Raw genomic sequence first — 27977 nt, 5'->3', positions numbered from 1 at the left:
TGATCACATGTACATTTATGATATTTTCTATGTACCTAATATGAAAAGTAATATGTTGAGTATGGAACAGTTGGCCGAGAAGAGTTACGTGATGCACATAGTTGAAAATAAATTCTCAACTTTTGATAAAAAAAATGTAATTTGATTCTTAAAACCTTTTTATCAAAAAGTCGCATGTTTCCTGTAGATTTTCATATGGGTGATTTCAAGTGCTTGAATGCAATAGTGAATAATGAATCATGGTTGTGGCATTTACGCTTTGGACACTTAAATTTTCCGACTTTGGAAAATCTCTCCAAACGAAATTTAGTGAATGGTTTACCTCATATTTATCACCCTGATCAATTGTGTGAGGCTTGCATTTTTGGAAAGAATCATAGGATACCATTTGTTAAGGAGCCTTGGCGTGCAAAATTTCCTTTGGATTCTGTTCATACAAATGTTTGTGGCCCGATGAACATATCATCAATTGGAGGTAATAAGTATTTTTTAACCTTTATTGATGATTTCTCAAGGAAAACCTGGATTTATCTATTGAAAAACAAGGATGAGGTATTCCACTGCTTTAAAATATTTAAAGCATTTGTTGAAAGACAGAGTGACAGACTAATTAAGATGGTGCATAATGATGGAGAGGGTGAGTACAAGTCTAATGAGTTCAAGAGGCAATGTGAAGAACTTGGGTTGCAACATAACATAACTTGTCCCTACACACCTCAACACAACAGAGTTGTCAAGAGAAAGAATAGAACAATCATGGACATGGCGAGGAGCATGCTTAAAGCGAAAGGTATGCCAAATTATTTTTGGGTTGAGGCCGTAACATGTGCGGTATATTTGATAAACAGATCACCCACTCGGAGTGTTCCTAACACAACTCCGATTGAGGCATGGAGCGGATTTAAACCCAATGTGCAACACTTGAAGGTATTTGGGTCAATTACATATGCTCATGTCCCCAAGGCAGCAAGATAGAAGTTGGATGATAAGACAGTGAAGACCATTTTCATTGGATATAAGCATGGGGGATACAAACTGTACAATCTAATGACAAAGAATGTGATTGTCAGTCGTGATGTTACATTTGCTGAAGATGAGGAATGGCAATGGAGTGCAACAACTAAAATGGATTCGAAAAAAATGATATATTTACATTTTGAATGATGTGGAAGATGGAGTCACTATTGAAGCACCTGCAGTTCAACCTGAAGCTGCAATTCAACCTGAAGTTGCAGCTCCAATTGTAACTATGATGGAGTGACCAAAAAGGCAGCATCGACAACCTATACACCTTCAAGATTGCAAAGTAAATCTTGATGAAGTTGATAACAATGGAGATTTGGTTCACTTTGCTTTTCTTGCAGATTCAGAACTCGTGAGACTTGCAGATGCCATTCAACACTCCAAATGGCAAGAGGCTATGAATGAAGAATTGATGGTGATTGAGAAAAATAATACATTGCAGCTCACTGATCTTCCAAAAGGACACAAAGCAATTGATGTGAAGTGGGTGTACAAGATTAAAGTGAAAGCAAATGGTGAGATTGATAGATACAAAGCAAGGTTGGTGGCAAAGGGATTCGAGCAAAGAGAAGGCTATGATTACGAAGAAATATTTTCTCATGTAGCTCGAATGGAAACAGTGAGATTAATCATTGCTTTAGCTGCACAAAGGCAATGGGAAATTCACCAACTGGACGTCAAGTCTGCGTTTCTAAACGGCCCATTTGATTGGGGTGGAGATTCAGACGAGAGGAAGAGCACAAGTGGTCATTGTTTTATGATCAGAAAGACTGTTTGCTTGTGGTCATCAAAGAAACAATCAATTGTTGCATTATCTACTTGTGAAACTGAGTATGTAGCAACAACAAGTGTTTGTCAATCAGTTTGGCTCAACAATATCATGACTCAAATTGGTTTTAATCTAGATGTTCCAATCAAGATTTACGTTGACAATGTCTTTGCAATTAATCTTGCAAAGAATTCGGTTTTTCATCAAATAAGTAAACATATTGATATTCGATATCACTTCTTACGAGACCAAGTTGGGAAGAACATGATCAAATTGGAATACTGCAAATCGAAATATCATATTGCAGATATTCTCTTTAAGCCATTGAAGATCGATGCTTTCATCAAGTTAAGAGATATGTTGGGCATGAAGGTTGTTCTAAATCAGAATTAAGGGAGAATGTTGGTTATTAATTCAGATTTTATTAGCCTTAAATGTTGGTTATTAATTGTGATTTTATTACCCTTAAACTATTTACCATTATTATTGCATTAATGATCAGTTTGCATGACTGTTAGTATCCTATTTTATGCTTCCAGTATTTGTAATTTTATTATATATATTATTGAAGTAAATCAAAATGAATGTATTAGTTCAACACCTTTTGCCTTATGTTATTTTCTTCAATTAGTTTCTACATATTTTTCAAAAGCTTTCTCATTTACAACTACATTTTTTAAAACATTCCAATATTGGCATAACTTTTGATCGTTGAAGCATATCAATAGTTAAAATATATTATAATCAATCTAGAAGATATATTTCATTCAAGGTCATCAATACAATGAATACATGAAGTTTTTGAAAGACTTTGTTTTGCATTTGCATTTTGAAAACTTTCCAAAACAATCCAATTAACACGTTGAGTGAAAACTTTGATTCGAATGAATAGATACCATGAAGACGAGGTTCAAAAACATTTAAGTATGAATGCAATATAGTTTAAGAACACATAGATTGAGTTTAGAAACTCCCTAATGTGATAGATTGTTTATTGGAAAAGTGGACTGGATTGTCTAATGTGAAGACCATGATTAGACATCTAACTTGTTTAGCTTCTGGAAATTGTCTAACATATTTTTCTCTTAAGATCGTCTAGAGAGATAAGCACAATTGTGACTATCTAGCAAGTCTAACATAAAGAGATTGTCTAACATGTTTAACATAGCAACATCATTTAGCACATTTTGCACAATGAAACCGTCTAACATGTTAATCAGTGTGAGACCGTCTAGCATGTTAAAATTGTATACTTTGTCTTAATTCCTTTGAACACAATGAAAGTTTAACTCTAAGAGACTCTTAAGGGATTGAATACTACAAGATTGTCTAAAAGATTTAATCTCAATAGATCGTTTAGTGTGTTTATATCTAATTATGCACATGAAGTAGTTTTGTTATAAACTTGAACACATCTTATAATATTTATTGTCATTAAAACCTTCGTAAATGTACTTATTCTCATAAGATCATCTAGTTAGATGTCTCATAGTGATTAGATCGTCCAATATCTTAACATATCATTCACATTTTTTAATATCATTTACTACTTTAAATAAAAATATAACAATTAAAATTTAAAATTTTGAGATGAAGGAAGTAATTCAATCTAATGTTTAATTATTGTATTATCTAACGTTGATTCATCTTCTAATTTTTTAAATATGATTTTAATTTATTTAAAAGATCCCCATTTCTCTTAACTTCTATTAAAACAAGTTTTAATTAAATATATATATTATATTGAAGTAATTTAATTACTAGTTACATCCTATTTTAAATTCTTTAATGAATTCTTCAGTTTGAATAATCTTTCTTTATCCATATTATATCACTATTTGTTTATAAACATTACTGTGACTTTATCTTTGTAATTGTTGTTTACTGTTAAAATCAGTATGTAATTTAAAACTATTGAATTGTTTATGAAAAGGAATTAAATCTTTGTAATTAAATGTGAAGGTGAATGATTTAACCAATGTTCAAAGATATTGAAGTCAAAATTATCTTTACTGATAGGTGTAGGAATTTGTGAAAAAGATATTAATGTTTGATGAGTTGTTTTATTGAAAAACCAATGTTTAAAGGGAACTTTGTAAATAAAAGTGTCAGTTTATCAAACTCGATTGTTATCACTTTGAGGTGAACATATGAACTCTAAAAACTTCGAATCTAAAAAAAGAGTGTGAATTGTGGTCATAAATTGATGTCCAAATTCATGTGTGAATAAAATTAGATAAATTTTAAAATTTTCCAAAATGCAAGGAAAATGCAAAGATTAGTGAGTATATACAAAATTTGAATATTAAGACCTAAAAAAATAAAAATTATTAGTTATCCAATTAAAAACAATGTTTTTGAAAACATAATTTGCAGCAAATGCCTGTTTTATTTTTCTTAAAATAGTCGAAATTAAAACCCGCAAAACCCTAACAAAGTGAGTGCAATCACCGTCGATGGCGTGCAATGGCTCTGGGTGCCAATCCGGTTCGTGCTACAAAGACGAAGACGCAACATGTAACCAACCAATCAAATCCGAAGAAACTGATTCAACAAACCCTACCAATGTATGCATCAAGTGCAAGCTCAACGACGCCGTTTCCGGCTACGGCGGAATCGACGACGGCCGTTTTTGCGCGGATTGCTTCAAAACCAACTTATTCGGAAAGTTTCGTTTCGCTGTCACTTCAAACGCCATGATCACACCCACCGATAAGGTCCTCGTTGCCTTCTCAGGTGGCCCTTCTTCCAGGTCAGCACAAATCCAATCTCCTTTTTACTTTCCCCCCCTTAAATCTCTTTAATTTATGATTCGAATGTTGGGCTAATTTAAATTTAGATTATTGTATTTAATGGAGAATAAAAGGTGTGCTTTATTTTGTTTAGGGTGGCTTTGCAATTTGTGCATGACATGCAAGAGAGGGCTCAGAGGAACTTTGATGCGAGTAGGGATAGGTCGTTGCCGGTGTTTGGTGTTGGAGTTGTGTTTATTGATGAGGGTGCCGTCTTGTCTATTCCTTCCAGTGAAATGGAGGAAGCTGTTGAAGTTGTTAGAGAGGTTGTGTCGAGTTTAGTGCCGCCGAGGAAGGAGTTGCATGTTGTTCCCATTGAGACGGTTTACCCGTCGGATTCTGGTGATGGGAAGGAGAGGCTAATCAAGGTAATGAACACGGTTAGTGATCCGACGGGAAGGGAGGACATGCTGATCTGTCTGCGAATGTTGGCGCTGCAAAAGGTATGTTTCTGGATGATGGTTTTACTTACTATTGTTGTCTCTGAAGGTTGTATACATACATATGTTTATATGAAAACGAGTCTGTTTGAAAACTTTTATGATGTTTGTACAGGTTGCTTCTGAATGTGGGTATAACAGGATCGTTCTGGGATCATGCATTTCGAGGATTGCTTGCCATGTCATTTCAGCCACCGTGAAGGTTTGTACTGGGTTTAACTGAGTCACAGTCATTATTGTTGGTTGGGTGAATTAAGAATTTTCTGTCATGATTTGTGAATCAGCTTGCCAAATTGAATGTTCTTCACTCTAAACATTGCTTGCTCGAGGAGTTTCTCATGTGCTTTGCCTTGTTAATTTTGACCTAAGAAACTCGGACACAGATACAACACAGACTCGAGAATATGGCTAAAATTGAAAGAGAGATGGGGACACCGAATGTGTGTTTGTGTGTGTGTATATATATATTGAATTGGTCATTTATCTAATTTTTTTACTTAATACATTATTTTGTGTAGTGCATAACATAATACTCCTAGATAGTTAGAAGTGTTGTTTAAGGAGTGAAGTTATGCAATTGCGGTGTTTACTGATGAGGATTATCACTGACTGAATTTTGTCATTTGGTTAGTACAATTCAACTGCTAAATTTTATTTATTTGAGAAATATAATATATGCCTGAGCTGCAATATAATGCGAGTGAAAATGGATGTGGAGTGTTAATATTTGAAGTATTTGATGGAGTAATCTATGAGTTCTAGGTGGCATATGAAATCAGAACATCTTATACTAAAGCTTTCTCGATTTTTTTTTTGTAAGTTAAGCTTTCTATAACTATGTGTATTATTTTAGGATTTGTGTCATTGGCTCATTGCTCTTGATAAAATTAAACTGCGTTGCTTATACTGTATAATAATCCTTGCAACCTTGTCTATATTCTTACTCTCTTTCATTCTACGTAAGGAATGACCTTGTATAATCGATTCAGATGTCCTTGTTTTAACAGGGTCAAGGATACTCATTGCCTGCAGATATACAATATGTTGATGCTAGATGGGAAGTTCCTGTTGTACTTCCTCTGCGTGACTGTTTTGCCCAAGAGATCAACATGCTTTGTCACCTTGATGGGTTTGTAGTCCTCTAGATATGTCAAACATTGATGAGAATAGAGATTGGTGTCTTCATTTGTTTGTTCTGTTATAAGTTTTGTATAATTTCACATTATTTTGCATTTATGGTCTTCTATGTTTGTCAGACTGAATTATATAAATCTTACTAAATGGATGTTTCTCATCTCTTTTTGGCAGGGCAGTCTAAAGACTGTGAAGTTGTCTACAGGTCCGTGCTCTAGCATTAATGGCCTGGTATCATCTTTTGTGTCTTTATTGCAGGTAGAATTTGTTGTGCAACCCTTTTATATATATTGTGGAGACATTTAATAATATAAAAAAAAAGTCAGTTCTTACTTTTAGCTGTAGGTGTTTTAATTTGAGCCATTGGTTTTTTGAGTCCATTGACTCAGCTTTTTGTGTTAAGTTCTCTCACTTGTTGTATCCTATATGTATAGTTATAATTTGTATGTGTGTATCTTTGTAAATTCTGTCAGAGGATAAACCTTGTGTACATATTCGGGCCTCTGAATTTTCGATTTACTTGTAGAGCACATTATTCTTTTACTGGGTCAACAAGTTTATTGATAGGCTGTGGTTTTGCACAATGTGTGGCTTAATACCTGCTTTTAGAGAAGATGCTTATTATGTTTTAAACATTTACTTTAACAGAAACCTAAATTTAATCAGAAAATCAATAGTTGAATACCTATTTTGCAGGAAGAAAACCCATCTCGAGAGAGCACAATTGTAAGAACAGCTGGTAAACTCACTCCCTTTCAATTCAATAGGATTCCAGAGATCATTGATGGAAATGTTCCTTTGGCGACTCGAAGACGACAGAAGAGATATAATCTCAAATCAAATGAATCTGTTTCCTCAGAATCTTTCTGTCCTCTCTGCAACAGCCCACTCAACAAGAGTGAGATTGTTGATTGGAGTAATATGGATAGCCACCAAAATAGTGACAATTTTTATAATACCTGCTGTTCGAGTTGTCAGTTTCAGATTCTTCCAAGTGATTCAACATCAATGGAACAATTTTATATGGATTTACCTCAGTCAATGGTTGGCCGGGCAAAGCAAGCTAGCAATGGTGATTTGAGTCTGCTAAGGTGAGAGTTTGTTTTGCTATCAATATCAGTTGATTGTGTTTGTTAATAACTCATGCCACTCGGACTTTTGTCACAGCTAGCCTTGTTGATTGCAACAAATTTAGTATTGTGTCAATGTAATCTGTTCTCTTATTGTTAACTTTGCTAGTATATGTTATTGTTAAATGAAAGTACAAGTATGGTAAAAGAAATTATACGAATATCAGAATTTTGGATAATCTGTTTCTTTGGCTTTGCTAGTATTCGTCAAATAAAATGGACCTGCCTTGAAACCATGACTGATAATAAATTGAGATAATAAAATTCCTGAATCAATTGTTTGACATTAAATTATTTTGACTATCATTAGGAAACAGCCGTACTTTAAATTATGTCATATAGTCCAGTCTTTGGGTTTTTTCCCCATAAAGGGTTATTTTTCTTGTTCAGGCCTTTGGTTACAGTGTCAAGACATTACTTGATGTACCTATGCTTTTCTACACTTAATTGCTTGAGTTATGGTCACTATTTTTAATTGGATTATGGCTTTCTTTGAAGTATGCTTGAAAGATACTATTTATTTTATAGTAGTAACCTAATGTCCTTTGTTCATGACATAAGAGATAATGTGGCAATATTCTTTTTTGTTTTCAGGGAACAAATACAAGACTTTCTGCTTTCTGATGGTGAAGATGAAAAATAGGATTACTTTTGAGTGATTGTTAGAGGTTTCTTTTGGCCTGTGGCTATACAAAGAGTTATGGAGCACTGAGATCCACTGGCCTCATACAGATCGTGGTTGTTGATTCTATGGGATACTATTTGAGAGCTTATTTAAGCAGAGGGATAGAGTAGATAATTTTTTGTATCCAGGGCAATTCAAAGAGTGATAAAGTTGACTCCGGATACTCATTGGGCGCAACAACGTTATTATTATTGCTTAATCAACATCAAGGTTATTTAGATATTGCTTCAGCATTTGTTTTGTGGGATCGCATATTAATACTAGATTAGTGTGAGAGTGTTTGAAAAACAAACAACTATTTATCAATGTTTAATTATAGGAAATAGAAATATAGAGATATTTGTTTATAAAAAAATATCTAAATTCTATATATTATATTAAGAAACCTTTTTATTATTAAAAGATATCATATATGTTTTCTTTACTACCTTCTATTTATTATATTTTCTCAATACAATTGACTTGTGTTTATCTTTTAAAAACTAGAGAGTCTCAAAATGATGAATTTTCCTATCTATACCTGAATTATTAACACTCAATAACTGATTTGTTAGAATAGGAATTGACTCCAAATACAATTAATTTGAAGTTAAACTTCTCAATTATCATTATGTGTAAAAGATCTATATTTGGAATAATCATTATTAGAAGGAATGTGTTTATTAGAAGGAACAAGTATCATTATTTGTAGAAGAACTATATTTAGAATAATCATTATTAGAAGGAATAAGTATATAGTTGTAACAAACTAAAAAAAAGATATAAATAGACATAAAATATTGATTAAGACCAAGGGAAAAACATAGATTCTCTTTATTAGAAGGATGATATCCCATGAAAACACATTTAAATGATTAAAGATAAAATTATCTTAAATGATCATATCCTCTAAATAAGATAACATGTTGTTAAGACAACATTTTCCAAAAACGATCAGAAAGATTACTATTAAGAATAAGTGTCCAGATTGTTTAAATAATATGTTTGGTTTTGTGTTCTATTCCTAAATTTTTTTAAGGAGTATGAGAACACAGTTTTATGAAAAATACCTTAAATCTCATGAACTATTGTAACTGATAAAAACAAATATTTATCAATCTAGTCACTACCAAAAGAACACATGTGGATGTATCAAATTTATTTTGATTTCAATGGAAGAAGTGTCAAATATAAAAAAAAAACATTTCTTATCAATTATTCAATAAAGAAATCCAAATTACATATAGAATCATCACTTATAAAGGTAATAAAGAATGAGAAAGACCCCAGATACGAGTTACTGTTTCTTAGAGAGAATGAATCCACCAAACCAACATCTTTCAAAAGATTCAACTGTCAATAATCAAACTTAATTAGAGAGAGTGAATCCACCAAACCCACATCTTTCAAAAGATTCGACATACTACTTTGAACTATAATAAATAAAGAGATACTAAACTTAAAAAATGTATATTTCTAAAAGAATACAAATATTTTATTTATATAAAAAAATAAAACTACTACAATATCTCTAACAATAAAAGTATCATATACAAATAAATAAAAAATATTCTTAAAATTACATAATAGTTTATATTTTTTATAAATAAAAGGGTTATTTCTTATTTATATAATTATAATAATCAAGCAAGAATGTGCTATTAATATTTTTGTTTACAGTTTTAAAAAAAAAAATTATTTATGTGGAATTGTGGTAACAATGATATGTGGTAAAATATTAACTTATTAATAATTACTTATATAAGTTTTTTTAAGCTTAGTTATGCTGTTTTGTTCTGAAAGTAATTATTATTAATTTAAAGACACTTTCAAACTTTTTTTTATTGATTCAATAAACTTGTCCTATTAATTTAATTATATAAAAATTATGAAATCTAACTAAGGATCAAATTAAAGTGAAATTATGTGAAAATATATTTTTTGTTTTTTATTTTATTTTGAAATTTAGTGATTAATTGTTTCACTATTACAGTAGTTGACTTTTGACTGAAATGAAGATGATTGAGCCAACCAGCGCGCCTTTAGGGTTTTTTTTATTGATTATGAGATACTATTTTTCTCTAAAATCAAATTTTATAAAAGTGAAAAAAAATGAACAAAATTATATTTTAGTCATACCTCAAATATGAGGTTTAAATGAATAATTTTTTTAGAACAGCACAATGTTACCTTAAAAAATGAACATTTTCATTTTCATTCTCATTCTAACAATATGTAAACATGGTTAGACATCATAAAAAAAGAAGGTTCATATTGACACAAGAGTAAAAGTTTTGGTCACATATTAACTTGGATTGGATTGCATTGGTTACTCAGGTCACTTAACTAAGGTGATTGAGATTATTTTTTAAATAAAAAAAAATTAAAAACAAATATCTTCCTATTTCAAGTCTGCTGTACTTCCTGAAAATAATATTTTAATCATGTTTAAAAGATTATAAAAACTAAAACCATGATAATTATTTACTTTATTATTTCAAAAATATTATTTATAATTTTGAAATTAGTAAATTATTTCTATGCAAATTTTATAGTTGTCTATTTTTTTTAGATAAAAAATATCAAAGAGTTCTTGTTAAGCTGAATATAGGTGACCACAGTTACATATGAAATTCAATGAATAACTTATTTTTTTAAGATTTTAAAGTTTCTTAGAGCAGTCATATCTTTTATAATGTGACAATGACTCAACAACGTGATACATTGCAACAAATCCAATGTTTCATGAGCATGAAAAACACATAGATTGTCACAATGTTAGGAAAAAATTGAAGAAAGGTCTCATCCATTTGCTTTCCATTTTCATCAGCAACTGACTGACATTTATACCAAAACCTTTCTCAATCTTTCAAGAGTATTTGTTTCAAGCTCGGTATCATCAATATTTATTCCCCAATTTGCAGAGATATCTAAAGATATGGATACAAAGACTTAAAAAAAAAACTAATATAAATTATTTTTTCTAATTCTTAATTTATTCTGACCTTCTACTTTGATTTTGGGTATAACTATCTTATTGGTCCCTACATTTAGGCTCAACATTCAATTTAGAACCGTGATTTAAAAAAAATCAATTTGGTCCCTATGTTTTTTAAAAAGTATCAAAATTGGTCATTTCTTTTAAGTCTCACCTATTGACGGTGTAAGTGACAATTGGGGTTATAGGTTGATTTCTCCTATTTTAGCTAACATGTTCAATTTTCTAACAATAAATCGACAATAATTAATTTTGGTTTCCCTTTCAATTGAACGTTTTTTGTGTCTGATTTTTCAAGTTTTTCAGTTAGTTGGAAACACCACGAGAGACAACAAAAAGACACGAATTGTGCATCGTCATTCAATTGGTTGTGAGGAATGACGAAGAGTTGAGCAAGATTCTTATAGATGTCAATAACTTCCAATCTTGATTTGACCATCATCTTCCAATCTCGATCTAGTCGATCATCTTCCAATCTCGATCTAGTCGTCAATAACTTATTTGTTTGTGCAGAACTTGATCATGAATATTATTATGCTTGTTTTTTATTGAAAAAACAACAACGAGGACCAAATCGAAGAACTAATCACAAAAGTCAATTCCTTTCTCCCACCAACAATCCACAAAACTGAACTCCGTCCATAAACGATTATCCGTCCACAAATCACCATACAAAAGTAGTGAGAAGAAGAAACCCTGACCCTTAATCTTTACTAATCTCTGTCAAACCCTCTACTTGCCACCTCACACAACATCTAATCTGATGTGTCTTTAAATTGATGGGCCGCATCAATAATTTTCTCTATCACATAAGCAACACTTGACACCGTCATATGAGACTTAACATAAAAGACCAATTGTGATACTTTTTAAAAAACATAAGGACCAAATTGATTTTTTTTAAACACTTTTGTACTAAATTGAATATTGACCATAAATGTAGGAACCGATAAGATAATTATATCTTGATTTTAATAGAAAAACTGAAGAAATATTTATTCTCATATCTTTGTTTTTTTTTCTTTTTTTCATCTATTTTCAATTTTGTTCATCTGTATTCTTTTTTATAATAAATACCATGGCCTTCTTCCTATTAGTAGATGTTTTAATTTTTTTTATAGAATAGAAAATAGTTTAGTCAACCATTGAATTGAATGATATATTAATGATAGATTATAATTATTTTAAATCAAATTTATAATAAAAAATTATAGGAATTAAAATATGTGAAACATAAACTAAAAATAGATTTAATTATGTATAATATTCAATTAAATTACAGTGTCTTTATTTTTTTCTCATCCTATTTCATATTGACCAGACTCACTTTTTCCATTTCTCCATGTTTTTCCTTTCATTTCTTAGTGGATTTCAGAGTAAATAATAAAAAAAGAAGAATAAGACTGAATTGATGAAACCAAAAAATGCCCTAAACATTCAGAAATGTGAGTCAAAGCCTTTTCCTTCTCTCCCAACAAAAGCACACTGTTTTCAGAGCAACAAGTACTCTTGATGTCGTTTCAAAGGGAGTGAAGAGTAACATTAATTAGGTTAGACACCAAACCAGCACCATTTTGAGCTCTGGGTATTTATGATCTTCTCTCTTTTTTTACTCTTCTTGTCCAAAGGAATTTTCAATTTCATTGTTACTTAAAGAATTCTGATGTCTAGGTAGGGCAAGCCTACAAATTTTGTGGATTTTTTTTTAACTATTTTACCTGATAGTGTATTTGATTCTTGCTGGTTGAATTGTTAATTTGTATTTTGAATAGCTTCAGCAGCAGAATACTAATATACTGTAGCCTCATCATGGTGCTAGAAGTTATTTTGTAGATCTGAGTATAATTTAAGTAAACAAGGTTTTAAATTCTTATCACAGTCCCAGTCACAGTTTCATAATAATTTTGATACTGTAAGAAATTAAGAATAAATGTGACCAGTGGCCATAATTGCAGTTACCTTGACCCTGAAACCCTCCTAGAGGTTGTGGCTGAAATAATAATTGGAGACTGTTTCTTAAAACCTTGCAGGTAAAAAAGAAAGTAAAGAATTGTAATTACATGCTTACATTCCTAAATTCCTAGTTTTGAGTTTTGACTAGGTTGCTTTTCCTGTAGGAAATGGGTGAACGAAGTCATTCAGATGCTCAGTTAGATACTATTTCTAGTGGGACTGAGGAACACTTGATCTCTCGGTTACCTAAAGAATGTAAGATTGGAGCCATTACTTTGGATGAAAGTGATGATGTTTATCCTGTGCCACGGCCTGGAATGATCTTTAGGTCAGAACCTGAGGCAAGATTGTATTACACAAGATATGCCAACCAAATGGGCTTCAACGTCAAGACTAGAACCTCAAAAAGGGGACGAGAAGGCAAAGTTAAATATTTGATACTGGTGTGTTCTGAGAGAACTAAAACTGCTATTGATGCATCAAAGAAACAGTATTGTACTGCTAGGATAAATTTGACTTTACGTAAAGATGGAACCTATCGAGTTAGTGCAGTTACTCTCGGTCACAATCATGAATTGGGTACTCCTAGTGTATTCCCAATTAATATTGAGATGAAATGTAAAAGGAAAATGGATCCAGAAGTTATTGACATGGGTGTTAACAAGATATCAGAGCAAGATCAGAAAGAAAGACATGGGATTGGAGAAAATGGAGATGGTGATGCCCTTCAGAAGTATCTGGTGAGGATGCAAGAACAAGATAGAAACTTCTTCTATGCAATTGACTTGGATGATTTGTTCAGCGTGAAGAATGTTTTCTGGTCTGATGGAAGGAGTAGAGCTGCATATGAATCGTTTGGTGATGTGGTGACAGTTGATACTTCATGCTTTTCTAATCACTACAAAGTGCCACTTGTAACTTTTGTTGGAGTTAACCATCATGGGCAATCTGTACTATTTGGTTGTGGGTTGTTATCATCTGAAGACTCACAGTCATTTATTTGGTTGTTTGAATCATTGTTGCATTGCATGTCTGGTGTACCCCCACAAGGAATCGTAACAGATCATTGCTGCAGGACTATGCAGAAAGCAGTTGAAACTGTATACCCCTCCATTCCACACCGGTGGTGTTTGTCAAATATAATGGGAAAACTTCCCGAAGTAATCCAAGAGTACGCTAATTGCAAGACCTTAAGAGATCGTGTGCAGAATGTTGTGTATGACACACCAACAACAGATGAATTTGAGGAGAAATGGAAGAAGATTGTGGAGGATTTTGACCTCAAAGAAAATAAATGGTTGAAGGAATTGTCCCTTGAGCGACATCGCTGGGCTCCTTCCTTTGTAAGAGGTGGATTTTGGGCTGGAATGTATATTAATCCACAAAGTGGAAGTAGGCTTACATGTTTTGACGGATATATAAACCGACAAACAACTCTGAAGCAATTTGTTGATCAGTACAATAATGCCTTGCAATATAAGGCTGAGAAGGAGTATATAGCTGACATACATTCATCCAGTAACAGCCAGACTTGTGTTACCAGTTCTTCAATCGAGAGGCAGTTTCAATCTGCTTATACTCACGCCAAGTTTGTGGAGGTTCAACGTGAATTTGTTGGAAAGGCTGATTGTAACGTTTTTGTTGCTTTTGAAGATGGTTCTATTTGTCACTACAATGTGATAGAGGATATGATAACAGAGGATAAACCTAAGGAATCCTTGGTTGAAGTCATATATAACAGGGAAGATTGTGATCTAAAATGCAGTTGTCATTTCTTTGAGTTCAGAGGTTTACTTTGTAGGCACTCACTTGCAGTACTGTCACAAGAGAGAGTAAAGGAGGTCCCCTGTAAATATATATTGGACAGATGGAGGAAAAATGTTCAGAGGAAGCATGTTTATGTCAAAACCAGCTATGGTGTTGAGCATTTTGGACCTCAAGTGCAGAGGTTTGATCTGTTATGCAATCAATTCAATAGTATTGCTGCTGCTGCAGCTGAATTTGAGGGTACAAGTTCTTTTGTAAAGGATACCCTGTGTAACTTGAAGGAGAAACTTGAACCATGGACATCGTTACTGAGAAACTCTTCTCATGTGGATGTACAGAAACACAGCAATATGATAAATTGAACATGAAGTTCTTTTAGGATAAAATATTTTTTGAATTCATGTAAATATGACTAACTTTAATTGCAAAAGTTATCCTATGGATTTTGGTTATCATATTTCTATAATTTTTGAATGGTTACTGTTGATACGGGACATACATAAAGAATATATAAGATGCTTTAGCAACTGTATTAATGATATATCTTTATTAAAATTAATAAGAAAATAAAATAAAATTCTTGCAAAAATTAATGATATATCACACTATTCATTTTTTACATTGAAAATCGTAAATTTGTGTTAGTTCTAATTCTAATTTAATAAATATTTCTCACAATTATATAATTTATAATAAGCCTAATAATGAAATATATAATAAAAAATGGGTTAAGATAAGTTACTACTTACATTTATCGGTTGATACTAAATTAATTATAATTAATAACTGGTGTAATAACATCATAATTTATTTTAAAACTATTCAGAATAAACAAATTATGTAATAATATATGTAGAATTCTCTTTCTACCAACAACTGAAACAATATTTTACATTGTCAATTTAATCAATATATAATTCATTGGTTTGTTTAAATTTAAAATAAATGTTTTTGAAATAAATTTTTTAAAAAACTGCTAAAGATTTTTTTGACGTAAAAATGGTTTTTAATAAAAAGAATACTTACTATAGTTTTTTAAGATGTTTGTTTGATTTATTTTTTTTAAATAAGTTGAAAAAAATATTTATTTTTGAAATAAATGTATTCAACAAATACATAAAGAATAAAAATATAGTCATTTTATTAAAAAAAATGCCAAGTTTTTTTAATAAATAAATACAAACAAACCGATTTAATGTGTTTTACAACCCTAATTCACTTTCCAGAGAGATCCTGCACAATGACAATTGTCTTTAATTTAAATCACTAATGCTAAAGTTTCACAAACAATTATATTTTTTCAGTTAGATTTGATTCAGTTTTTTCACTAAATAATTATTTAAATTGATTTAGTTTATATTAATTTTCTAATTTTTTATTATAAAATTATAAACAGAATTAGAACATTTATAAATATTTGTTACATAAAAATTGTAAATATTTTATAAGGAAAAATTATCAAATATAAACAAAAATGTCAAATATAGATGCTTGTTTTGAATTATTTTTATATAATTACTGTTATATTTATAATGTCAAATTTTCTCTTATATTTGTAAATAAACTAAATGTTTTTCAAATAAAAATTACACTACAATTTATTTTATTATGTTTTAGTAAATATAAATCAAAATATGAATGTTTTTTAATTAAGTCTAAATATGTAATATGATATTTAAATACCATAAGTAGTTTTATTTGAATTGACTAGATTATTTGATTTTTTATCTGGAATTCCAACCAAAGCCACTTATGTTAGAAAGATGTATGTACAAAATATTTAAAAGAAAAATCAGTTTTAATTGATTTTCAATTTTTGATCAGTTTTCAGTTATTATATTTGACCCAATTTAGTTTTAAACGCTCTTTTTTAAAAGAAGTGAATTGAGTTCAATTCAAATTGAACTAAACTAAAGAAATAATTTCTTGAAACGAAATTAAGTGAAAAAATATCAACTGAATTACATTCTATATTTTTTAAAATATACTATTTTTTCTTTAAAAGTGAAATTGATAAATGGAAGATAAAAATATTTTTTTACTTGTTTTCTTTAAACTCAAATTTAATGCATAAGTTTATTAATAATGTGCGAGTTAAATTATTAGTTATCGGTATACATTAATGTTTGTATTTTTGTGACCATTATATTATTTAATTAAAATATCAATTATTAATATTTTTAAATTGATATTTAGTTTTTTTAGTAATTAAGAATTAATTAATTAACCTTTAAAAAATTAATAAAAATTTGAAATTTGAAATCCAGAGAAAAATCTAAACAATTATAATTAATATATAATAAAATTATTTATCATAATAAATCAATCAATATTATAAATTAAGATTTTAAATATAACATTATCATATATAATTATTAAGTTATTTATGTTTAAGTTACCAGATGCACTCAATTTCTAACATGTATTTATATTTATTAAAATAAATTATAAATTTATACCAATAAAAATACAAAAATAATAAAATTATTTATTTAATTTTTAATATTAAATACAATTAATAAAATAAATAATATAAATACACGTGGCATTTCTTTGTTTTTGTGGCGTTTTGCGAGGTTTGTGACTCTTTTAGGGTCGGGATGAGTTCGGCTTGTAACGCTTCATCTAGAATTCTTCCCTTTTGAAATTCCCCCACGAAATTGGTAGGAAGTTTGGTGAACCAAATGAGTGGTCCTTCTTGGAGAGAGGTAGGAAACACTTTACACCATAGTGTTTTGTCAATTGTGTATAAGGTCATCTGTGTTTTAAAGACATTCAGGTGCTCATATGGGTTGGTGGAACCATCGTAAGGTTTGATGGCTAATCCTTTTCACATTGGAGGGAGTGGAGCATTGATTGTCTCATATGTGAATGGGTGCCCTCTCTGGTCTTCTTCCTCGGTCGGGGCAAGATTGTTTCTGGAGCTCTGGTGAGTTTGGGGATTTGGGTGAGTTGACAAACCTGGTGGTATGGATTTGGATTGATTGGTTGTAGGGTGAGGTGTTCGGGATTTCTTTTCCCGCTCGAGACTTCCAATTCATCGTAACAAATTCTCATTCTGCCTTTTTAACCAGAGCATTTCTTCGTCTTGTCAGCGTCCCTAAGGTTGGCGTCGATCCTCTTTGTTCTTCTATTGGTCAGCAATACTTTTCTGCTGCAACTCCTCCATCTGTGCTTGGAGGGCTTGGATTAGAGCCATTTGTTCTTCTGCCATCAGGTTATGGTGTCATGGTTGACGTTGTTCCTTGTTGACACCACTGTGATGTCTCGGCCCCACGGTGGGCGCTAATTGTACTTGTGAGGATAGTGAGGGGCCCAAATAGTACTTATGCTTGTTGATGAGTGGCCGATGTGTCAGTGATCTTCCTGTCTCCTTCAATCTCCTTCCTTTAATATTGACGCTCGGTCGGCTCGGTACCTGCGATTGCACTCTGACACTCAAGCCAGTGCTCTGTCTAACGTACCTTACTCCTTTGTCATGTCCCCTTTTATATAAGTGTCCTTATTCTTTATTCGTTACCGTTATTTATTGTGTTCTTTATGTTGTTATTTACCTCGGATGGTCGATCACTAGCTTGTCTAGTACCAATCGTTACACAAATTATTTTAAAGAGACATTAAATATGTGTATTTTTTTATACTTAAAAAATTATGAATCTCATAAATTATAAATTTTATAAATAAATTTGTTGGATTAATAAAATATATTATTGATTAAAACTTTTATTATTTAAATTTTTATTATATTTTAAGAAAAAATAGATTTTCATATTTTATATAAATAATTGTTTTGAAAATCATAACATAAAATTTTCTTAAATATAGTAAATATGAGATTTTTTTTTAATTTTAATAATTTTGGAAAATTAAAAATTTTCTTTTTATCAATTATTTGTGTCTACAAAATTGAACAGAGAGATTTTAATATTTTAAAAAATTAATTATTTAATAATTAATAATATCAAAATTTTAATCATTTTTTTTAATTTAAGTGTAATATATTTTATTATGTTGTTATATTATTAAAAGAAAGTTATGAAAACAATTTTTTTAAAATGTGAAAAATAATATTTTAACTTAATTTTATAACCACGTTAATTTCCCGACGGTTGTCACCATGCTGATGTGAATCAAACATTTTGGAAGAAATAATGGTATTAAAGTGTTATATCTAAAAAATAATCAATTTTTCATTGTTATAATTTTTATCAAATCTTAATTAACAACAGAACATAGGTTAATAATGTCTTGCAGAGGTAATAGGTTGTCTCTGTTTGGAGTAGCGTGTAGATGGAGAAAGAGGAAGTGTTGTAATATTACATTGCATGGAGCCTAAAGCAGAAGAAGACGCTCTTTCACCTGAACCTCGCCATCGCTCCATCTGCACCAACTGCGACCGTCCTACGCGCGTCTGTCTCTGCCACGCGCTTCCCCTTCCTCCTATCCAAACCGCCACTCGCATTCTCATCGTTCAACACCCTCACGAGGCACGCCACAAGCTCTCCACCACTCCAATCCTCAACAAGTCCCTCCTCCGCGCCTCCTCCGTCACCTCCCGCCGCCTCCGTCGCGGCCTCTCCCCAATCCTCGACCGCTCTCCCCCCGCGCTCTACCTCTTCCCCTCCTCCGCCTCCTCCACAACCCCCGCCCTCCACATCTCCGCCGTGCGCCCCTCCGCCGACCTCGTCCTCATCGTCTTCGACGCCACGTGGCAGCACGCGCGCGAGATGGTGCGGGCCAGCGAGGGCTTCCTCTCCGAATTCGCCACTAGGGTTTGTCTGGGCGTGGATGAAAGTGTTGGCGGCGGAAGCATTTATGACTCCGAATTGATTTTGCGGAAGGAGCCTTTCGCCGGGTGCGTTAGCACCATGGAGGCTGTGGCTCGGGCCTTGCGCGTGCTCGAGCCCAATGGGCCCGAGATTGAAGAGAAGCTGGTTGGGGTTTTGAGGGAGATGGTGAGATTGCAGGCTGGGTTTGTGAAGCCCGTGAAGCCCAGGCCGAAGTTGTTGAAGAAGAAGGCTGAGGAAAAGGAAAAGAGGGAGGGTTCTGAACAAGGTTAGTTAGTGGTTTTCTTTCTTTTAAGGTTACTTGTAAGCATTGCATTTGGATTAGTGGTCCTGAATTTCAAATGATATTTACATACTGACATTTGAACTCAAGATAAGAGAGTGTGTGTATTATTTGGAGGTCACGCTATGTCATTATTCTTTGACATTTGGAAGGCAATGGAATATAGAAAGGAAAAAGGGGGGAGGATTGAATTGATTCTATCTTCATTTGTGTGTGCATGTTTGGTAAATTGATTTGAGTTTTCTTGTGCTGTTGATGTGCTGATAGAGAGGCCTATAATTTTACACGATATAGTTTTGAAGTTCCACTTTACTCTCAGACCAAAATCATGAATTTCTTGATGAGCTACATTTTTAAAACACGAGTGGTTCAAAACTAAGTATGAATTATGTGAAAATCACACTCCGACAGCTTACATAAGTTATAGGAAGCTATAAATTATGTTGAAGTTATATCATGTGCAAACATCAAATAAATGGATGGCCATGTTTTGCCATTTTAAGCTTTTGCACTTAATGTAGAAACAGTAATTTCCATCCTCACTCGAAAGAGAGAATATTAATAATCATGGACAGTTCCTCTTCTGTTACCAGCTAGTGCTGTGGATTGTAATTAAAAATTGCATTAACATTAATGGCAAAAGAAATCTTACTATTCATCATAACAAATAAACAATTTACATTCCCATTTCGAGCGAATGAAGAGAAATTTGAATTCACGGGCTGTGCATGCTGATGTTGTAGTTCGTCTCATTTTGAGGTATTATAACATGAAATAAAAAATTTGTGTTCGAGAAAATATATGCTACAGGGCTGATTGTGAAACTTAAGAATCTTCATTGTTTTTCAGTTTCTTCATGAAGCTGGGATTTCACATGGAAGAATTTAGATGGGAGAATGTTGGCTTCTAGGACTAAGTTCATTTGACTAATATTGTGTTCTACTTGCTTTCCTTCAACACTTCATGAATGCATGCACTTTAAAAATAGGGAAGGAAAAAACAAATTTTACTGATCAAAATTAATATGAAGGTGGAGCGTAGGTTAAGACATGAGAGGAGACTGCAGACCATTTTTGACATGCGACTTCCTCAGGTATTTTTTAAAATCTCTACTCATCTAATTGTACATTCCTTCTGTATATAGTAAAATCTTTCCAAAGTTGAGGTGCTGGGCAACCTTCTGCTTATGCCTTTTTGTCAAATAAGACATGAAGTCATTGATTTACAGATTTGTCAAGCAAGTTTTGAAGGAAAGGATAGTGGAGAGAACTGAATAGCTATCACTATAAGTTAATTACTTTTGCATGTTAATGCTTTTCCAAGACAGTTAAACATGCTTTGTCGAGAGAAAAAAATGAAAGACAATGCACTGTATAAGTAAAAATAACTTGGTCCTAAAAGCTCATATTTTCGCTACTAATCAATCACATAAATACCAGATTCATGATTTGTAAAAGAAGAAAAAACGTGATCAACTTCGTGAAGGAGCAGGGGAATTGGTTTCTTATGTATATTGTCCCAGGTACACTCTTGATAGGATGATGATCTGTCAAAACCCATATCCAATATATGTACCCTTCGTAATAAACTGGGGCTAAAGAGATAATTGATAACAGAAAACTAGAAGAAGATACCATAGTTGTTCAAAGATAGAGCACTGGTGTCTGCCACCATAGAAGCGATGTCCCTGATGCTGCTTGTTACAATGACAAGGCAGATCAGATGATGATTGATATTTAAAGCTCGGTTTCCATGAAAGCTTCGGATGAGCCCAACAAACTACAGAAGAATTCAAATATACGCATTGGGGTCATCAGAGGATGACTGGATCTTTATTTCCAGTGGCATAACCATACTTTGAATCAGCTGCCAAACTATGGTAATGGACCACAAATTGCCTGATCCACCCATTCCTAAAACACTTGACCCGTTCCCTTTTAGTGAAAAGTTGGATCGTTACTAACATGATGATGGGTTGAGTTGGATATGGTTTGCAGAAAACCATCATAGCGTGGGTTTGAAACGTGGCATAGGAAAGGGGTTGGGTTGGATTCACTTGGTTAAGAAGTTGTGATGTGTGTGGAATGAGGTCTTTATTGTGGGTTTTTATAATGGTTGTAGAGCAGCCAGTAATCCTAACAGGGAAGGGAGGTATAATCTAAATCAACATCTGAAGGAAAGGAATAATGGATACTTCATACTTGTCCAAAAGGAGTTGCTTCTGTTGTGTCTCCATTTTCCCATCTTTCTAGCTCAAAGATTTAGCAGGGTCTAGAATGTGATGCATGGCCACATAGCATGTTCACGTGATTTACTATATAAATTAAAATATTTTAATTATAATTTACATCTATCTATTTATCTATAATGTTAAAGCTCTTGTTAAAATTGTCAAACCAGCTTTTCATTTTTTTTCTTTTTTATTTATTCTTTCATTTAGTATTCTTTTATTATTTTTTCATACGCATATGTTCTTTGACTTTTAGTACTTTTGTCTCAGTTTTTTTATGGAAAAATTGCACTTACATGAGATTATCATTCATACTCGATAATTTTTAAATAAGTCTACATTTTCTTTATGTATTTAAAAATTACACTTACCTTCACATTATTTTTAATAAACTGATACTCACCTTTTATTTTATTTATAAAAGTGATCTTTTTTTCCTAAACATGCATTAATTTCTATATTTTAAACCTTTAATTTTAATTTTAATCAATATGATTTAAAAAATTTAAACATTATTTTATTAAAAATATAAGATGAAATAATGTCACTTATTAAAAATATAAGAGGTATAAATGTTTATTTAAAAATTAGAAAAAACTGTGAATATCATTTTATTAAACTAAAAGGAGGTAAATGTTTATTTTAAAATCATAGTTTATTAACTAATATGAGTACTGCGGACAATGTAAAATAAGAATAGAGAATGTGAAAAACAATCTTTTACCACTTTATGCCTATTATAATTAACTATTGAAAACAAATATTTATAATTAGCTATTGAACGCATAGTGTGTACTTTCTAGTTAATGTTTGAAATTAAAGTAATTGATAAGAGTGCATGATATTTTTTTGGTGTGCAAAAGGGGTCTCTTTTGAAAATATTTCTCTATGAATACAGAATACTTTTATTTTCTGTCCGCTGAATAATTTACGCTAATGACGAACCCCTTCATCATGTTTCTTCTGTTAATAAGATTCGTACTTTTTGTTAGAGAATTGAGTTAAGGCAGTTTCTTCCTGCACTCCTATAATTTTCTTCCTGCACCCCCACAATTTTGTAAATCCTTTTTTTATAAGCAATAACAAATAAATAAATGCGAACCACTTTAGGGTAGATGCAAAAGTACTAACCATATTAAAAACCTAAAATACATCAAACCACCATTCACATATATTCTAAAGGTTTCAAACACTAACTGGAGAAGGGAACCGAAGCAGAACGAGATTTTACAAAAATCCAAGATCTAAGTTTTGCTTGCATTAGAGTACACACTTCAGACGCATCAGTCACACCTCTATTGAAAATAATAGAATTCTTATGATTCTAGATTTCACCTACAATCCCAACCCAAATTGTACTCCACACGTCATTAATCGAATCAGAAGACGTGTTCATCCTGAATTGAGCAAAGTTTGTCATAGGATCAATGTGAAACACGGACAACACTCCCTACCACTAACAGATTCATCAATTCAGAAGTGAATCATGTTACTTTCCAGATGAGAGGGTGTTCTGGAAGCAAAGTTTGTATAAATTTTCGGATTGCTGAATCTAGAAGCTTAATTTCTATTATGGATTGGTGGATCTGGAATGATTTTTTTCAATTATAGATTTCTAAATCCGAAATGCATATTTTGAATTACGGATTGGCGAATCCGGAATGGTTTTTTTATTTATGGATTTTCTGTATTTTTTTATTTTGGATTTGAAATTTTACCGGAAGTTAAAAAAAAAATCGGATTACATAATCTATAAACCAATCATGCATATGAAAAAAAGTTTTCAAAATTATGTAATGTGGAAACTAATTACGAATTTGAAAAAAAACTTATGGATTATATAATTATAAATATTACATAAGAGTATTTTTGAAAATATGAAAATTTATGCAGGTGATAGAAAAATATATGGAGATGCATGAAGAAAAACAGCCTAAATGTAGGCTTATTCTACAGTGCTAGTTTCATAAAAGGTGTTCTTTCTATTTCTAGGGCGAGTTTTCGGTTTGCGCATCATTGAATTTATTTATCTATAATTATTAGTTATTTTATCCAAGGAGCTATCTACAATAATTATAAATACAACAGACTCGGCAACACCACCAGAAAATCAGTTTGCTCCACTAACCCTCAATTGCATTGTTTTCTTTGTCTTCTCTTTAGTAAGCAACCTTCCAAGTACTGACATGCTTCTCTTTTATCCACTTTTGTTTAAATGTTTCTCAGTTTTCCAAATGTTTCAAATTGGATACTCACCCAGCCCTAATCTCGCCATTCCAAATCCATTCTTGTTTGTTTGTGCTTGCATGCATCTGAAGGTGAAATTAATATTTTCCCAATTTAAAATGTTTTTTTTTCTTAGAATCCAACCTATGCTGATATTTTGTTAAAGCCTCCCGTTTATTCAAAATAAAACAGTACATTTGTTACCCGTTGTATAGGTCAAATGTGTCCCAATATTTTACAAATAAAACTCCTAACATAACACACTAATCTAGCTTTATTCAAATACCATGCTCATTTAACGGGGGCTGCTTCTTCCTGCACCTCCATATATTCTTGTGACAACCCTATATGTTTTATAATTTCAAAAACACATTATGTAAAAAGGTTAAAAGATTTTCACTATAAGAAAATCAGGAATTATATATTGATTATTTCATACAGATAAAAATCCGTATACAAAGTGAATGTTACATACAGATATTTACATACGGATTTTACTAAGTAAGTAAATATATATTACATACAAATTTTTTCGTATGTAAATCAAAGGTAATTTACATACGGATATAATCCATATGTAAGATATTTAAAATTTAATTCAAAAAACAGAAATTATTAAACATAGATATAATCCGTATGTAAGACATTTAAAAATTTAATTAAAAAAAACTGTTACATACGAATATATATCTGTATGTAATTTATTTCAACTTTTAATTAAAAAATAATAAAAGGTGTTACATAAATATTATATGTAATTTATTTTAAATTTAATTAAAAAATAATAAAAAGTGTTACATACAAATTATATTCATATGTAATGTATTAAAAATTTAATTAAAAAAATTTATACGGATTAAATATGTATGTAACTTATTTTAAATTTAATTAAAAATTAACAAAATGTGTTATATATAAATTATATACGTAAGTAACGTAAATTAAAAAAAAAACTAGTACATAAAATTCGTATGTAAGTTTTTTTAAATTTAATTAAAAAAATAATTAAAAATGTTACATACAGATTATATCATATGTAATTTAGTAAAAATTTAATTAAAAAAAACTGTTACATATCTAATCTGTATGTAACTTATTTAAAATTTAATTAATAAATAATAATATTAATAATATTAATAATATTTATATTAATAATAATAATAATAATAATATTAATAATATGACAAAAAAAACTTATTCTGGTATTATGGTTCTTTGAACACTAAAGAGACTTAGCATAAATTTTCAAAAGAATCAGTTTCAGAGCAAGTAAATTATTTTATGTGAAGGTGCAACATAACACCTTATAAGTCAAAGTTATTTATTTTCGCCTTAACCATTTCCATCACCAGTGAAGAAGAGATGCAATTGCAAAGGTGTCACTTCATATTACACTTTCGTATTGCAGATATGAGAAGTTTTACAAACACTTTATCAGTTAAATTTTATAAAAAGAATTACATAATTATGAATGCAATCATGAAACAAAGACTCATACCTATATAACTTTTAATTTAATTTTCAGTAAATTTCAACAAATAATAAAGATGTGTAACGATGAGTGTGTCCTAATGTTTATCAATACATGTCGTGAAAGATACAGCTTACATAGAATACTATACTGTTTGTGTTATTTGCTAACCCAAATTAACATTTCAATATGCAATTGTTGTTCCTGCTTTCACACCGAAGAGAAATGATGAGTTTGATGTGAATCATACCAAACCAAATGAAGTTGCTCTTGATCTCTACCATACATATTGGCAATGTGCAGCCATAGAAAATTCTTGATGGCCATCATCACAAAGACAAAAGCATCCGCAGTAAAGGCATATATTCTCTGTCCCTCCAATCCCAAATGCAATGTTAATGTCAAAGTGGCATCAAGCAGAGAGTAGTTATGGCCAGGCTTCAACAAAATGATTATGCAAAGTGAATCAATTGTGAGAAAAGCACATGTTACCCATTCAGCTACGTCAGAAGACCCATCTTGGTGCTTCTGTTCAATTCCCGAAATCAGGAGGGACATGACCCGCATAACTACGAATTCTCCTATGGACTTGAGGAAGAACTGGTTATTGAACCTCTCGTATGCTGAAGTGAAGAAGCTGAAGAAGAGAAGAAAAAACACACAGAGAAAGTGCACCACAATCACAGAAAAAACCACAAGACGGGCATGGTTATGGCCACCACTAACATGTGTTGTGTAAAGCTCGGTTTCCATGAAGAAGCAACATGCTAACATGAAGCTTATTAGACTCACTATGAAACAAATTATACGCATTGGGGTCATCAGGGGATACACATTTTGTGCTAACCATATCTGGGGTGGGGTTGGATAAGCCATGTTATGATTAACACCCCACCAATAGTAGCTCAATACATGTCTAAAAGTGATTCTTGTTTGGTTTATATTATGATTTTGTGGAATGGTAATGGTATGGCTATTTGAAGACAAATTAGTAGAACCTGCTAAAGGGTTTTGGGAACTGTTTCCTGTGTCAGGAGGAATGTTCAAAGTAGAGTTAACCTGTGGTTGAGCATTTGTTGAAGATGAAGTTGCCATGTATGAGAAAAAAAAGGGACAAGATTGGGTTGGTTATAATATTTAATGAAGAAAAACTCAACAATGCTCTTATGGTTTCATCTGGAGTAGTGACAAGGGTCTTAATAGTTGGAATGTTTCATGCTGTCCCAACAAGAAAGGCATAAAAGGTTATTAAATGAAGAAAGTATTCTCTCGTTTTGCTTAATTGACTAATAAAGCATAAGGATAAAAGCAGTGAAGAAAGTAATCTCTCTTTTCTTGAGATATGATCAATGTCTGTGTTCACATCAGAACAGTAAGTATCACATAGAGAGTACAAATACAGAAGGAAGCAAGTGCAAATCTTTCATTGCTGTATTTGTTTTTTATGTGCTTTTTGTCCATTGCTTTTGAGAAAATTATCTAGTAACTAGGGAGAAAAGTTCTTGCTTTTTGGTTAAATTAGGACAATAAGCTACTTAATTACATTAATTATAATATATACTCGCTAATAACTTTATAACCATTTTATTTCAAAGTTGATTTGATTTAAATTGAAGTTAAAATAAACTGATAGTTTGATTTCTCCGCCATTCAAAATTTAGGTAAGTCTGTAATTAAGCTTGAAATTACTGGAAAAACAATAATTTATGATGGTTTTCCTAATTTCACGAATTCGATCACAAATTAGAAAAAAATGAGGGCTTTAATTACAATTTTTTAGTTAAAAATATATTTAAAAAGTTCACTTAGTTTAGGGACCTCCAAATGTGTTGGACCTTAAGTAAATTTTTACACCTTTATTTTTTTTAAAAAATAGTAATATTGTAACAAATTCAATTTCTACAAAGTGCTGACATTATTTTTAGACAATGGGATATTGAAAACAATGATTAAATTTAGTCATTTGTATGGTATAATGATTTATCCTTTAATTTAGAAGTATACTTACATTTGTGAAAAGCTTATATTAATTGTTTAAAAAAAATATTATGGGTCATGGAAAATAATATATGGAGATGGAGATGTATGTGTTGTTAGAAATAGAATAATTTTTAACAATGCAATTATGAATCTAGTAAAAATATAGAGAATGATTAAAATTAAGACTGGGATATAGATAATTTATAAATTTTTAAAGCCTAATTTCTCTTATTTGGTGCATTAATTTATATGCATGTTTTTCTCTTCACTTACCTATATATATTTTTGAATGTAAGGTTTCAAACATGATAATAGCCAACATCACTATGA

At 31.3% G+C, this 27977-nt stretch overlaps 3 protein-coding genes across 12 annotated transcripts; all 3 read left to right on the top strand.

Moving 5' to 3' along the window:
- The first annotated feature begins 4020 nt into the window (after nucleotides 1-4020).
- On the top strand, nucleotides 4021-8191 carry LOC137814040 (cytoplasmic tRNA 2-thiolation protein 2). The gene is made up of 7 exons (XM_068616574.1): nucleotides 4021-4544; nucleotides 4679-5027; nucleotides 5140-5226; nucleotides 6032-6153; nucleotides 6338-6416; nucleotides 6855-7249; nucleotides 7883-8191. The coding sequence occupies exons 1-7, from the start codon at nucleotides 4249-4251 to the stop codon at nucleotides 7929-7931; spliced, it is 1377 nt and encodes a 458-aa protein (XP_068472675.1). The 5' UTR covers nucleotides 4021-4248; the 3' UTR covers nucleotides 7932-8191.
- Nucleotides 8192-12357: 4166 nt separating this feature from the next.
- Nucleotides 12358-15056, top strand: LOC137814039 (protein FAR1-RELATED SEQUENCE 6-like). Of its 4 annotated transcripts, none has more exons than XM_068616572.1 (3): nucleotides 12361-12500; nucleotides 12906-12980; nucleotides 13068-15056. In XM_068616572.1, the coding sequence occupies exon 3, from the start codon at nucleotides 13071-13073 to the stop codon at nucleotides 15030-15032; it is 1962 nt and encodes a 653-aa protein (XP_068472673.1). In that variant the 5' UTR covers nucleotides 12361-12500; nucleotides 12906-12980; nucleotides 13068-13070; the 3' UTR covers nucleotides 15033-15056. The 4 variants fall into 4 exon arrangements, with proteins under 4 accessions (XP_068472674.1, XP_068472673.1, XP_068472671.1 ...); XM_068616571.1 differs by having other exon boundaries at nucleotides 12386-12535; XM_068616573.1 differs by lacking the exon at nucleotides 12906-12980 and having other exon boundaries at nucleotides 12358-12500.
- A 3806-nt stretch (nucleotides 15057-18862) lies between these two features.
- Nucleotides 18863-26652, top strand: LOC137814038 (tRNA-uridine aminocarboxypropyltransferase A). Of its 7 annotated transcripts, XR_011081586.1 has the most exons (4): nucleotides 18905-19725; nucleotides 20771-20833; nucleotides 21180-21262; nucleotides 21357-22136. XR_011081586.1 is itself a non-coding variant. In XM_068616569.1 (2 exons), exons 1-2 carry the CDS (start codon nucleotides 18996-18998, stop codon nucleotides 20598-20600), a joined length of 741 nt encoding a protein of 246 aa, XP_068472670.1. In that variant the 5' UTR covers nucleotides 18904-18995; the 3' UTR covers nucleotides 20601-22136. The 7 variants fall into 7 exon arrangements, 1 of the variants encoding a protein (XP_068472670.1); XR_011081584.1 differs by having other exon boundaries at nucleotides 18863-19725; nucleotides 21180-22136; XR_011081585.1 differs by having other exon boundaries at nucleotides 18903-19725; nucleotides 20590-20833; nucleotides 21180-22136.
- Nucleotides 26653-27977: the final 1325 nt, after the last annotated feature.

The sequence above is a fragment of the Phaseolus vulgaris genome, chromosome 1 (assembly GCF_000499845.2).
Source record: "Phaseolus vulgaris cultivar G19833 chromosome 1, P. vulgaris v2.0, whole genome shotgun sequence".
Lineage (NCBI taxonomy): Eukaryota > Viridiplantae > Streptophyta > Magnoliopsida > Fabales > Fabaceae > Phaseolus > Phaseolus vulgaris.
Note: the sequence above shows the minus strand (reverse complement) of the source record. Positions and strands in the feature narration are given on the sequence as shown.